At 39.9% G+C, this 15,000-nt stretch overlaps 1 protein-coding gene across 1 annotated transcript in view; it reads left to right on the top strand.

Moving 5' to 3' along the window:
• Positions 1-2,330: 2,330 nt before the first annotated feature.
• Positions 2,331-15,000, top strand: part of LOC115219733 (zonadhesin) — a 29,753-nt gene continuing 17,083 nt past the window's right edge. Inside the window, exons 1-5 of the mRNA XM_029789955.2 lie at positions 2,331-2,413; positions 7,083-7,163; positions 10,188-10,427; positions 13,489-13,719; positions 14,918-15,000. The exon at positions 14,918-15,000 is cut by the window's right edge and continues 31 nt beyond it. Of these exons, the coding sequence (XP_029645815.1) occupies positions 2,359-2,413; positions 7,083-7,163; positions 10,188-10,427; positions 13,489-13,719; positions 14,918-15,000 (690 nt within the window). The 5' untranslated portion in view covers positions 2,331-2,358. The remainder of the gene's footprint in view (positions 2,414-7,082; positions 7,164-10,187; positions 10,428-13,488; positions 13,720-14,917) is intronic.

The raw sequence follows: 15,000 nt of genomic DNA, 5'->3' as shown, positions 1-15,000 counted from the left end.
AGCCCATAGTTGTAAAGCAAGTTATTAGTTATACAGCAACGTCTGCGCCCATGTTAAAGTTCGTGCCAACATTTAATAGAGAGAGCGTTAAAAAATAACTGCAAATATTTAGGTGAAAATGAAAAAATTATATCTACAAGGCCTCTACTTCCTAGGTCGAATAATTTTCTAAACTGATCTAAATTAGTTTCTGCCCGAGTTACAAACCCTAATCCTCACCACTTTTCTTTTTGTTCCCTGTCCCTTCATTCGTTGCCCTTGTGGCAAATAAATTAACTCCGTTTCGAACCAGAATCTCGGTCCATCATTGGCTTTTCGGACCCCTAAATATTACAAGGCAAGATGGTGAGCAGCCCTCATCGACTTTTCAATTTTCACGTAAAAAGGAAGGTAAAAATGAAGACGAATACGAAGTTCACCTGTAAATGTATCAAAGGTAGGTAAGAGTGGGGTGTAGGGGTCGAATGAATGTGTTTACTTTCGCCATGCACTTCTCGGCCCAGGAATACAGCTGAGAGAGAGCACTTAGACTTGATAGTCAGAATATTTTCAGATCCTTGATTGTTCCCAGGTGGCGAAACTTCTCTGGAGAGTCTATCGTATTTCTCTAACATTTGCACAACCACTTTTATGTTTATTCATTCGATTTTTTTTAACCACCAGCCCTTATAGCAATGTTCTGCAATGTCTTGCAGTGTCCCCTTATTCATGCGAATACGAGATGGGGATAATTGAACGATAAACTGATTTTCTGAGAGGCATACAAGATTCAGAAAAAGACAATTTTGTGCTTTCCGAAAAAGAAAGTAATAACTTGAGCGGTTTTGTCAAAACTGCTGTCAACATCGAATGTTTAAATATGGATAGAATACAGTCCCATAGTTATGGAAAACTTATATTTACAAGGCCTCTACTTCCTAGGTCGAATAATTCTCTTAAGAGAGAGCAAGAAGAGAACTGATCTAAAGTTGTCTCATGAAAGGATAGGAACTTCTGTGTCCTTGAAAAGCCTGCTCAGGTAATCTCCAGCACATCTCTGAACTAGCGTCTTATACATAGAGAGAGAGGTTGGGGCAAAGCCTATGGCACTGAGTCCGGACTTTCAAGGCCTAGGGAGATGCGAGGTACCAAGAAGAGATTTTGTACGAATTAACCACTCATAAGTTTGTGCTCCAGGATATGGAACAGCGTAATAGAAAGGTGACAATCAGTAATATAGGAACTGACATTGAACCCTGGTTAGTTGCAACTCTGTAGTGCTATATGAGTGGAGGATAAGTGCACAAGTAATGGGGAAAACCATGTGATCGGGAGGGGTCACCATAAGAGTCCTTATAACTCTTCAAAACCAGGGACTTGTATCTAGGCGAGGAAGCAAATACAAAGTGTGTGAGAGTTAGGGAACAAGGCAAATACCTAGTTGTTATAGCTGTGGCAATAAGATCCACTAGGAGGGCTTTTTGCCTTGAAGAGCTGGCGAAGAGGAATAGAAGGAAAAGCAGTGAGGAGCAGCAGGTCTTAACCTCCAGGTCACCGTTGTTCACAATTTCGGAGTATACTGTTCCAGCAGTGTCGCTAGTCGAACCACCAATTATGGTTCCGAAGGCTGCTGGAAAACTGCTTTGCCCTCAGTTTCAGAAGCGAATAACGACAGAGCTTCTACCCGAGCAGTACTGTCTCATCATTTTATGAGAACCAGATGGGGATGGAAAACGAACAAAAGAGGCAAATTGCCACTGAGAGCATCAAAGGTAAAACGAGAAGACTTCAAAGAAGAAACATTTACCTGATCACAGGTCTGCCCAATTAGAGTCCGCCTAGGGCTAAACCACCAACACCACCACCACTACTATCACCACCACCATCATCGCAACAACTGTTACTACATATTTCATCGATTAATTCACTAAGGAGATAACACTTTCGATTATATTCGTATTAAACCTGTTAGATTTTCCTTGTATTTGATAACAGTGAAGTGGCTAGAGTTTTATGACAGAGGATGCGTATATAATTAAAATACGTTAACAGGTAGATGCTTATAGCATATCGATTTTAATCTCATCACAACTAATACACAAATAAGCAAAGAACCGAATTTAAGGAAATATTCTTAAGCACTGACAACTTAATCCGGTTTAAGCTTCATATTTGTGTCTAAGCAATTGTCTTCGTTATCGAACTAATTCACAGGTGTTGTGGACTTCATAAATCTCCGTTAAATAAAATTGAATATTTTTTTTTAGATATTTTAAAGAATTTCATAAAGCTTACATAATCCCTTTGTCAAGAATATTTTTCTATATAAAGAGAAGTCTGTTAGTCTGTGGTACATTCTTCTTTCAGTGAATTCTCACCATGAAGATTGTATTGCTCCTAGCTAGCTGCTTGTGTGCCGTTGTCTTCTGTCAGGGTAAGTAGAATTTTGACTCGGTAGAATTTGGAACCTCGATTTCCGAAATTAATTCGTTCCTGAAGGTCGTTCGTCACCCGAAATGTTCGTGCACTGAAGCTATTTTTCCCATAAGTAATTCAAGAGAAGGCATAGCGAATTCGAGCGGGTATGTACACTGAGCCAAAGTTAGACAACAACTAACACTCCTGATACTTCCAGCTTTGTCGCCAACCGTTGTTCCTGGCTTGCGTGTTTGTTATTCGAGACACCGTTCATCACCCGAGACTTTACGTATGAAAAATTGTTCGTAAATCGATTTGTTTGCGATGAGAGGCGTTCGTAAACCGAGGTTCGCTGTATTTCTTTCATGTGTGACTAACACACGATAGGTAATGCAAGAAGTGACAAACTATGTTCACGTTTAGTCGACACAACATGACTTCTACCCTCTTCTCAAGCCAGTTTTTTTTATCTTTCACTTCTGTCTTTTACTTGTTTCAGTCATTGGACTGCGGCCAGGCTGGGGCATCATCTTGAAGGGTTTAGTCGAACAAATCGTTTCCAGTACATTTTTAAAGTTTTGTATTTACGCTTTTGGTCTTTTTAGCAGAGCCAACTGCTCCGTTACGGAGACGTAAACAAACAACGACACAAAGACAGACAGACACACACACTCACACCTACACAGGTACACACACACACACACACATATATATATATATATACTATATACAACGGGTTTCCACACAGTTTCCGTCTATCAAATTCACTCACAAAGCATTGGTCAGCCCGGGCATATAACGGAAAACAGACGCCCAAATTGCACGCAGTGGAACTGAACCAAAACTATGCGGTTGCAAAACATGCTTCTTAACCATAGCCAGACTAGAAATTGCCGAGCTCAAAGAAAATTCTTGAATAAGAGACTGGCAGATTCCAATGGCAGTAAAGTGTTCTTTTATCCTTTACTTATTTCTGTCTTCAGACCGTGGCCATGCTGGGGTACCGCTTTGAAGAATTTTAGTCAAACGGATTGACCCCAGTGCTTATTTTTTTAAAGCCTGGTACTTATTCTATCGGTATCTTTCGCCGAAGCTTTAAGTTACGGTTTGTCAAGCGGTGGGAGAGGGGACAAATATACACACACACACACACACATACGACAGGCTTCTTTCAGTTTCCGCCTACCAGATATGATCACAAAGCCCTGGTCAGCCCGACGCTACAGTAGAAGATACTTGTTCAATGTGCGGCGCAGTGGGATTGAACCCGGAACTAAGTGGTTGAGAAGCAAACTCCTTACCGGGACATCAGGCCTGACGAGTAGGCAAGTGAATATCGATATCGTGTCCTGCTACCAATGCGAACGGCATGGTTCTTCTATGAGTAATTTCTACAAAGTTTGTAAGACGTGAAGATGCAAGATCTTAGTATATATAAGTTAAAATAATTTCCCCAATAATAGATTATAATATTAGGCAAGTCATTCACCTCTGATGCAGACAGTCTGAACTTCAACTGGACTAGCTAGATATTTTACGATTTTATAACAAAGTCGATACCAATTTTATTATTAACAATTACTCATGTACTAAGTGAATATATAAGTACTTGTTAAGTACATTAGATGCGGTTAGGTTTATGGCATATCTGATGAGGATTTCATAAACTTGCTGTGACGATTTTCCTGTGAGAGAAACCTATAATAATTAAGAATTTTTATCAAGAGAAATGAGAGAACCTTTTTCATTCAAAAGGGTGAAAACTAGAATAAGCTCGGGAATATTTCTGTTATAATGCAAGCGGCTTGCTACTTTTGTGAAGAGAGTGTCCTGACATCCAACAAGGTTAAAAACAAGACCCTGTTGAAAGGTAGATGAGTTTCCTGTGAGCCAACGGTCATTCAGTCGGGAAAGGCAATGACAAACTACCCCAGTATCTCTGTTAAGGAAGCAGCATGACAAGGGCAGAACGAGGTAACGCTATAGCTTCATCCGATGGGAGAGCTCGCGCTTATCGGGAAAGTTTTCGTTGCAATATCATCAACGTGCTGCAAAAGCGCACGATACATGACGACGACTAAGGTAAGGGGACGTAAACAAACTAACATTGTATGTCAAGCGTGTATTGGGGAAAGTGTGAAAGCGTATGGCTCAGTGGTTAGAGCGTCGAGCTTATGATCGTGAGGTTGTGAGTTCGAATCCTGGACCGGGTTGCATGTTGTGTTCTTGAGTAAGACACTTTATTTCACGTTGCTCCAGTTCACACAACTGTAAAAATGAGTTGCGACGTTACAGGTGCCAAGCTGTATCGGCCTTTGCCTTTCCCTTGGATAACACTGTTGGCGTGGAGAAGGGAGTCTGGTATGCATGGGCGACTGCTGGTCTTCCATAAACAATCTTGCCCAGACTTGTGCCTGGGAGGGTAACTTTCTAGGTGCAACCTTATGACTGAAAGAGGTTTCAACTGATTGGGGGAAGCATAAAGACATGCACGAACTCTCTCTCTCTCTCACACACACACACACACACACACACACGACGGACTTTCACAGTTTATGTCTACCAAATTCACTCACAGGGCATTGAGTAAGTGTATCGTAGATGACATTTGTCCAAGATGTTGCATAGTAGGAACTGAACCAGAAACCGAGGCCGTTGCGAAGCTAACTTCTTGACCACACAATCATACCTTCGTTATGAGAGCAATGATAATATATGTAGGAGCATTCATTTTGGGAAAGATGCGATGCACTTTACAATGCGCTTTATCCATGAAGAAACGAGTGACTTCCTTCGTCAACGTAGTGGATGCAAGAGGTAACTTAGAGCCCACATATCGTATTTGATAGCATAAAAGACGTACGGGTAAGGGCTTATAAGACTCATCCCAATTTCAACAGCGCATATTCAGGAGAAAAATGAGCGTCAGGAATAGAATCAGCTTATGGAAGACCCAACTTCGAATATAAGACGTGCGTTTTTAAAAGGAAAATTGTATTTTATTTACCCTCAAAAAACGGTAATTTAAAATTCAAGAAGAGTTTATAATCGTCAAGTTTGTTCGCATTGATATCTTCACTGCAGCTCAATGGTTCCCGACCATTTTTTTTATCTATGGACCCCTCTGATTATTATTCTCTTCTGGTGGACCCATGTGGCCATTCAATATTTACAAACTTATTTTATAGATACTTATAATAATAATAATGAAATTATTGTATATAGTGCTCAGGTGCACCACAACTTCTTTCAAAATTCCTATTTCGCACATCAATTTGTGTAGGCTGAACTATGTAAAACGTTTGAGAAAGAAACCTCGCTGTTTCCAGCAATAAATGCATCTGAATCAAAATATTTTCATTGACCTTTGATATACTACTGTGAGTCCCCAATTTATTACTTCACTTGCGTGGACCCTAGGAGTCATATGGATCCCGGTTGAGAACCACTGCAGTAACTAGTTTTATTAAAATCTAGAACCTCTCTTGGATTTTATTACCATTCTTGCTGGTAAAAATCCTAACTAAATTTTATGTAATTTAGGAGAGTATTGTAGTTCGCTTGAAGCATTGTGTATTGTTTGTAAAGAATAAAATACTTTGAATGACACAACAATACACTATCATAAAAACAATGGACTATAATAACTGTTGTAATTTAATCATTCATAGTCTGATATAATATTTCAGAATAAAAATTCCTCCTTCTGATATCCCTAGGAATTGATGGAGTCGCTGCTATCTATAATCGGTTTTCCAACAGCCTTTCTTTCTTTTTTTCCCGGAAGCGTCTCAGCAGTGATCTCACGAAGCTCCTTCCAGAATTCCTCATGAGAAGTGCGTGAGGTCGGCCATATCCTAATCTCGTGTGTGCCGGCACATCCTTAGCGCTGCTTCTAAGTTATGTGTTATGTGTGCAGCTTCCTTTTTTTCACCTTCTCCTTTTTTTCTCTTTTTTTTGTTATAAATAATACTCTTTTACTTGTTTCAGTCATTTGACTGCGGCTATGCTGGAGCACCGCCTTTAGTCGAATCAGATCGACCCCAGGACATATTCTTTGTAAGCCTAGTACTTATTCTATCGGTCTCTTTAGCCGAACCGCTAAGTTACGGGGACGTCAAGCGATGGGGGGGGGGACAAAAAAACACACACACACACACACACACATATATATATATAAACATATATATGACGGACTTCTTTCAGTTTCCGTGTACCAAATCCACTCACAAGGTTTTGGTCGACCCGAGGCTATAGTAGAAGACACTTGCCACGCAGTGGGACTGAACTCGGAACCACGTGGTTGGTAAACAAGCTACTTACCACACAGCCACTCCTGCGCCTATAAAAAATTGTGACCGGACAGCCATGAGACTCGAGCTCACATCCCTGTGATTACGCGTCAAGTGCTTTATCCTTTAAGCTAAACACATGAGCTTGTTATCAAAAACGAGCCTACACGCATCCAGATGTAGCTAAATAATATATTGATTACCAGCCTCCAGCCTGTTGTTAATTTGGGGCCCTAGTCTGGGTATAGACTATGGATGATTAAATTACAACAGTTATTGGTTTGTATGATAGTGCATTGTTGTGTCATTCAAAATATTTTATTCTTTACGTAATTTATCTGTTTATATGTTGTTTTCTTTTTTTAATTTTTTAAAAACTTTTTTTTACACTAGACACTACGTCCGATGGATTGAACCGTTATCGAAGGGAAATTAAGTATGATAGTTACTTAATGAACGTTGCAATACCTGGAAGTAAGTATTCCTGCCTTCCTTTCTCTCTTCTTGCTGCTCTCCCTTCTTTCTTTCTTTCATTTCTTTCCTTTCTTGGGGGCCTTTCTTTCTATATGGAGTCGTAGAAGCATTGTCGTATTATATACAGCTTGTCTCAGCATCGGGTGGGGGGACGGCATTTTATAAACCTGGTTGAACCTCTTCCTCTCTATGTCTAATCACAGCCGATTTCTCCCAGAGATAGAAAAAATGAGGGAGAGAGAAAGAGAGAGAGAGAGAGAGAGAGAGAGTAACGCGAGTGAGATAAAGTGAGGTAAAGAGAAAGAATAAGATAGGAATAAAGTGAGAGAAAGAGAGAGAGAGAGGGGAGAAAATAGAGGGGTTAGAAGATACGGAACTAGTATTGAACTTTATGTATCATTCCGAAAAGACTGAAAAGCAAGTTGACCTCGGCAGGATTTGAACCCAGAGTGCAGAAAGCCAGAATAAATGCTGCAATGCATTCTATCCGACACTCTAATGACTCAACCAATTCGCCACAACTATTGTTTTTTTTTTTTTTTCCATTTTCTTTTATTTTTAAAACTAACTGGTCTTAGTCAAAGGAGAAGGGTCAATGTACATGATGCCTGCAGGTTCTCCTCCCGAACTAGTGAGATTAATACGGCTGATGTTCAGTCCGAACATCTGTGGATCAATATACAAAGAAAAACCTGGACGAAGACGAAAACCGGGGGCGTGGGGAGGGAGTCTTTGGTCCTTGTAATTGCAAGGGTACGCACGCAACAACAGGGATCAAAGAGGTTTTTGACTCTTCTACCTTACAACAAGCCTAGGCACTTCGTCTGTTACCACAATGTATCCAGTTGATTCGATCAATGGGAACAGCCTGCTCGTGAAATAAACGTGCAAGTGGCTAAGCACTCTACAGACACGCGTACCCATAACGTAGTTCTCAAGGAAATTGAGTGTGACACAAAATATGACAAGGCTGGCCCATTGAATTACAGGTACTACTCATTTTACCCAGCTGAATGGGCTGGAGTAACGAGAAGTAAAGTGACTTGCTCAAGCACAAAACACGTCGCCAAGAATCGAACTCACGACTTTACGATCGTCAGCCGAGTACACAAAGCCGCGCGCCTTCACTACCTTTAATTAAGAGGCATGATAAAGTATAGGAAATTTTGTGTCCTTGTATACAAGACCCCAGAATTATTTTCTCTCTTGACTCTCATCTCTGATGCATTGGCAGGGTGACGAGTTCGCAAAATCGTTAGCATGTTATGAGTTCAAATTCCGCTAAGGTCAATTTTGTTTTCTCGTTATTTAGGGTCGGTGTAAACGATTAACAGCTTCCCCAAAAATCGTTGGCCTTGTCCCAAATTTTGAAACAATTATTACTTTTGAATCTGAGAAAATATTCCTTAGAATATAATTCGCTGACTTTCGTACAATAACGGAGCCTAACTAGAATTAAGATTAAAACCGGTTCTCGTATGTCAGATCAGTGCATCTCAGGGATTCTTTCATCTTTACCAAATTAAAAGAAGCTTATAAATTCATATACTAAAAGAACATGGCCTATTTCTTCTTCACTTTTTCTATACACGCCAAACCAGAGAGAAGTTTTATTTTTTTAATTCTCTTTTTATTTTCTAATTTACTCACGTGTTCGTCTGAACGGATTCTTATGTCATGAACGCTGTTGAAAGTTTCTTTTTCAGCCGAAACAGTGCAAGGCTTCTACCAACTATTGGTCATTTCAAGAACTGTATGCATTCATTTGGATAATTTCTATCCATGTTCTTACACAAGGGATCTTAATAATACTGTGTAGTTCTTGTTGACAAGTTTCCCTACGCATTTGTGCGCAGAAGCTTTACAAACACTTTGTAATCTTTCTTTTTTTTTCATCTTTTACTTGTTTCAGTCATAAGACTGCAGTACCACCTGGAAGATATTTTTAGTTGAACGAATCGACCCCAGCCCTGTTTTTCTTATTTTTAAGCCTAGTACTTATTCTAGCTGTCTCTGTTGACTATTAAGTTACAGGGACATAAACACCTGTTGTCAGGTGGTGCAATGGGGAACACATACACGCACGCGCACGATAAACTTCTTTCGGTTTCTGTCTACCAAATCCACTTACAACGCTTTGGTCGGCCCGGGGCTATAGTAGAAGACACCTGCCCAAGGTGCGACGCAGTAGCACTGAACCCAGAACCATGTGGTTGGGAAGGAAGCTTCTTACCACACAGCCACGCCTGCTGCTATTGTTAATAAAATTATTCTGATGTATAGTGACCCCTTTGTCCATTTACTTTAGCCTATATTACAAATACCATTTTAAAGAATAATCGTCTATTCGGCCCTCAAGATCTAGTTTGACCTCTCGAATGGCTACCCAAGTCAGTTTAACCAATCAGCACGAGCTTCCCCTTTATTGTTTTCTCATATCGATATCAAAACCTGGAAGGCGGTGGTGGCAGAATTATTACCGCTCTGGGCAAAATGCTTACTGATATTTCGTCCGCCGGATCTTTTCCCTTTCAATAGCAGATCGAGAAATTAATTTTTTGTAACTAAACACTTTCAAACTTCGGACACTGGTACAATGTGTCATATAAAACATCTTTTACTCTTAGCGTTTTTGAGAAAAGTTTATATTTACGAAGTTATTTTATGTTAAAGTAGTCGTATTTCGGTAATTTCAACCAATCAATGACATAGTTTTATATGATACATTCTACCAGTGTCCGAAGTTCAGTTACAAAAAATCAATTTCTCGATCTGCCGTTCAAAAGGTAAAAATCCCGCCCGCCTATACGTTCTAGGTTCTGGTCGACTTTACTGTTCATCCTTTCGAGATCGATAAAATAAGTATCAGTTGAGCACTGGTGTCTATGTAATCGACTTACTTCCTTCTCCGAAATTGCTGTCCTTCTGCCAAAATTTGAAAACTTTGATTTGATAGGGAAAAAAACCCTAGAGATTGTGTGTTCTTTGCTATTTTTTTCATTGTTTGTTTTCTTCTTCTTCCAGGTGTCATTACGAAAACATGGTTTATTGAAGTCAAGCACTGTTACATACCAATCCACACCTATATCGACATTCACAGAAACAGTTCGCTCACAGAGTGTGCCTACCAATGTCTTCTTACGCACGGCTGTCGGTCATTCGAATTCGGGAGAAAGCACAACAACTGTTTCCTCTCTCACCACAACGGGCAACAAACCAAGGCCAAATACAGCTACTATAGAGATTTCTACCAGTTACTAAACCGTAAGTATTCTAGAATTAAACTATTCTTAATATATTTTGTAGAGGGATTATTAAAACAACTATCGCAATATTAATCATTGAGTAAGGTGGCGAGCTGGTAGAAACGTTAGCACGCCGAGCGAAATGCTTAGCGGTATTTCGTCTGCGTTACGTTGTGAGTTCGAATTCCGCCGAGGTCGACTTTGCCTTTCATCCTTTCGGGGTCGATAAATTAAGTACCAGTTACGCACTGGGGTCGATGTAATCGACTTAATACATATGTCTGTCCTTGTTTGTCCCCTCTGTGTTTAGCCCCTTGTGGGTAATAAAGAAATAGGTATTTCGTCTGCGGTTACGTTCTGAGCTCAAATTCCGCCGAGGTCGACTTTGCCTTTCATCCTTTCGGGATCGATTAAATAAGTACCAGTTACGCACTGGGGTTGATATAATCGACTTAATCCGTTTGCCTGTCCTTGTTTGTCCTCTCTGCGTTTAGACCGTTGTGGGTAGTAAACAAATAGGTATTTCGTCTGCGTTCTGAGTTCAAATTCCGCCAAAGTCAACTTTGGTAGCGATCTGGCAGAATCATTAGCACTCCAATGTCCTGAGTTCAAATTCAATGTCTTCAAGTCCTGTGTTCAAATTCCGCCGAGGTCGACTTTGCCTTTCATCCTTTCGGGGTCGATAAATTAAGTACCAGTTACGCACTGGGGTCGATGTAATCGACTTAATGTCCTTGTTTGTCCCCTCTATGTTTAACCCCTTGTGGGCAATAAAGAAATAAGAATCGTTAGCAGGCCGGGTAAAATGCTTAGCAGCATTTCATCTGTCTTTACTTTCTGAGTTCAAATTCCACCAGTGTCGATTTTGCCTTTCATCCTTTCGGAGTCGATAAAGTATCAGTGGAACACTGAAGTCAATGTAATCGACTTAACCCTCCACGAAATTTCTGGCCTTGGGCCGAAATTTGAAATCAGTATTTAACATTGAGTAGCATTATCTATGATATTCTTTTCTACTCTAGGCACAAGACCCAAAATTTTTAGGGAAGGCGGCAGTCTATTAGATTGACACCAGTACGCAACTGGTACTTAATTTATCGACCCCGAAAGGATGAAAAGCAAAGTCGACCTCGGCGAAATTTGAACTCAGGACGTAAAGACAGGCGAAATACTGCTAAGCATTTCACCCGGCGTGCTAACGTTTCTTATCTCTTTATTGCCCACAAGGGGCTAAACATAGAGGGGACAAACAAGGACAAAGGGATTAAGTCGATTACATCGACCCCAGTGCGTAACTGGTACTTAATTTATCGAACCCGAAAGGATGAAAGGCAAAGTCGACCTCGGCGGAATTTGAACTCAGAACGTAAAGACAGACGAAATACTGCTAAGCATTTCTCCCGGCGTTCTAACGTTTCTGCCAGCTCACCGCCTTCTTTATCTAGGACATTATTAAGGCGGTGATTTGGCAGAATCGTTAGCATGTCAGATAACGCTTAATGGCATTTCTTCCGGCTTTCCGCCCAGAGTTCAAATTTTGGCGGAGTCGACTTTACCCTTAATTCTTTCGAGATCGATAAAATAAGCACCAGTTGAGCACTTGCATCAATGTAATCGACTATTCCTTTCCCAGCAAATTCCAGGCGTTGGTCCTATAATAGAAAGAATTATCTGTGTTATTCTGTTTCTCCCCACAAGAGTTCGAGTGTTATGCTTAACTATGGAACTAAATCAAAGACTATAATCGAATTCTTTTTAACGTAGCGAGAGAAGAATGTTGCGCGTTTAACAATGAAATCAAAGACATTGTGGCAATCTTTAATGTAACAAACAAAAGTTATCCAGCCATCTTCTCTGCATACTATTCGTAGGAGTGTTATGAATGTAGTCCTCAGGTTATCTCCTGCATAGGGTCCTATCAGAAGCAGCCGTCATTATACTTTCCGGCTGGATTCCCTTGTGACCAACTAAGGCTATGGGCATTTTCCAGCCATCTCGTTCTTAGTCTACTCTTTTGGTTTCCTGCCTGTTGGCTCGGCTTAAAGGATCCGTCCTGCAGTTCTTTCCTGCAACGTTCTAATCACAATGAGGAAAAATAGCGGCTCAATTTGGAGAAATTTCCGGATCTTTCAACTACACAACTCATCTTGCAACCTTACTCTAGAAATCTTTAAAAATAAGGATATTTATAACATGGGATATTTCCTCGGATCCTGCAGGCTTTAATTATCTCGCCTAGTGTGTGAGATAATTCCAGATCTTTGGATCTTTATTATGTCCTCAACAGCAAGCCATAGACTTCACCATATCTGCCAGAGTCAAACAGGAGGAATTATTGAGTAAACCATCAAGAATATAGACTGGCAACGTAATCAAAAAGAATTGTTCAAATAATTACTTGACTCTCTCTCTCTCTCTTTGATAATATGATTACTCGTATTTATAGCTAGTTATCAATAGCCAAGTGACCAGTTCTGGTGATCTTAGATAACAAATATAAATATCTAATGGCGGTGCCCCAGCTTAATGGCGGTGCCCCAGCTTAATGGCGGTGCCCCAGCATGGCCACAGCTCGTGAGCTGAAACAAGATAAAATAAAAAATTAAAAAATAAATAAATCTGATACCTAATTTCTCAGCAACAACATAAAATGAAGCAATGTAAATGAAATAAAGTGATCTACCGATTTTAAACCCAACGAAAAGCATGCAGTTCATTTGAACTCGTGAACTATTTGTAAGCAATAAGGTGGCGGAAGATCTGCAGAGTCATTAGATCGTCGGTAAAAAAAAATTCCTTATGTTATTTGTTTTGTCTCTTTTCGTACTGAGTTCAAATCCTGCCGAAGTCAACTTTCATTTTGATTCCTTCCGGGTTAAGTGAAGTCCGTGCTTTTGTTTTATATTTTTGTTCACCCTTTTTTTCCTCTTATCATCGTCGTCATCCTCATCACCCTCACCACCATCATCATAATCATTCATGTCATCATCGTCGTCATCATTCCTGTTTACGTCGTCAACACGATTTAGAATTTTTACTTTATTGTTTAATTTTTTTTTTTTTTTTTTCCATTATTCCAGCTAATGAAGAATTTATCAAGATACTCGGAGTTTCAATCAGAAATCATGACCTGCAGAGAATACACAACGTCGGTGTGGAAGACTGTCTTGATAAATGCAGGACTTTGTCATACTGTAATGTGATGGAATACAAAAAGCAGCATAACAAATGTGATTTATCCAACGTAACCTACTCAAAATATCCGATCAGCGTGAACTACTTTGGTTGGGACTTCTATCAGAAAAATCCGAGTACGTGGCCTACATTCCTATAAAATTATAATTTAGCTTGTTATACCACCTGAAGGCGCCTGACCTAGTAGTTAGAGGTTTTGCTTTTACGATCGCAAGTTCGTGGGTTCAATTCCCCGACCGGGCTGTGAGCTGTATTCTCGAGCAAAACACTTCATTTCACATTGCTCTTGTAACGTTCTCTAGTTGTAAATGAGTTACTCAGCGCTAGACTTGGAGTGGTGTGATTTTCATCACTTACACGCCATGGATACTGAGTGACAAGCTCTATGAATCCTATAACTCGAGACAGTAATGTCCAGAGGAGCCTACATATCATGAGAGAGGAGCATAACTCACTACGCTTGCTTTGCTTACGTTGTGACTGCCCGTCAAAAGTGATGACAGCGTCAACACGTGACGTTCATTCTTCTCGGCGTGACTGAAAGATCAATACGAGATAGGCAGATCCTACGGCATTGAGGACACTGAAAGTGATCCCGAACAACTGCAGTGGGGTTGATGACGACGCTTCTTCCTCCCTCATATATTTTCTCGCATTCAAAGCGTTCTACTCTAGAGTAAGACATGGGCTTCATGCTTTTCGATCGTTTCCTCGGTAAGAAATAACAGCCTAATCTCCCTTAAGTTACACCTCAGCGTCCGAAAATAAAAACAGAGCACACATTTGATACTGTAGTCCGAGATACCACCCCCCTCTCTCTCTCTCTCTCTCTCTCTCTCTCTCTATGTATATATATATATATATATATATATATATATATATATATATTTATAAATAAGTAACAAGGCTATCCAGAACAGTACGATCGTTTCATGCGACTCCATTTAAATGAACAATGCAATCATTTCATTACAGCAATTTAAAATGTAGAGCAATCTTCAGCTGCACAAAGACATAGAATTTAATTAAATTTAATTAAATTAGGACACATTAGTATAATTTTACCCAAAATCTCCAAGAGGACAAGGAGATAGACAAAGAACATGTTTTACCAACAACATTACAGTTGTATATATATATATATATATATATATATATATACATACACACGCAAAAGACAGAATGGCCATGAATGGCATGTCTTTGTTCATAATTTGAGTAAATTAGCTGATGATCTGAAGCTAAACTAGAACAATACTAACAAATCCAACATTAAGACTTACTCATAAAGATTTTTCTTTTGAACTTTTCCAGCATTTTGCGACTTGAAATGTGGACCTATGGAACGATGCAAAATTGAAAACTCCCAGAAAAAATGTGTCTGCTACCCGGGATGT

This window comes from Octopus sinensis, linkage group LG15 (genome assembly GCF_006345805.1).
Source record: "Octopus sinensis linkage group LG15, ASM634580v1, whole genome shotgun sequence".
Taxonomy (NCBI): Eukaryota; Metazoa; Mollusca; class Cephalopoda; order Octopoda; family Octopodidae; genus Octopus; species Octopus sinensis.
The sequence above is the reverse complement of the archived record's forward strand: the minus strand, read 5'-3'. Positions and strand labels throughout refer to the sequence as shown.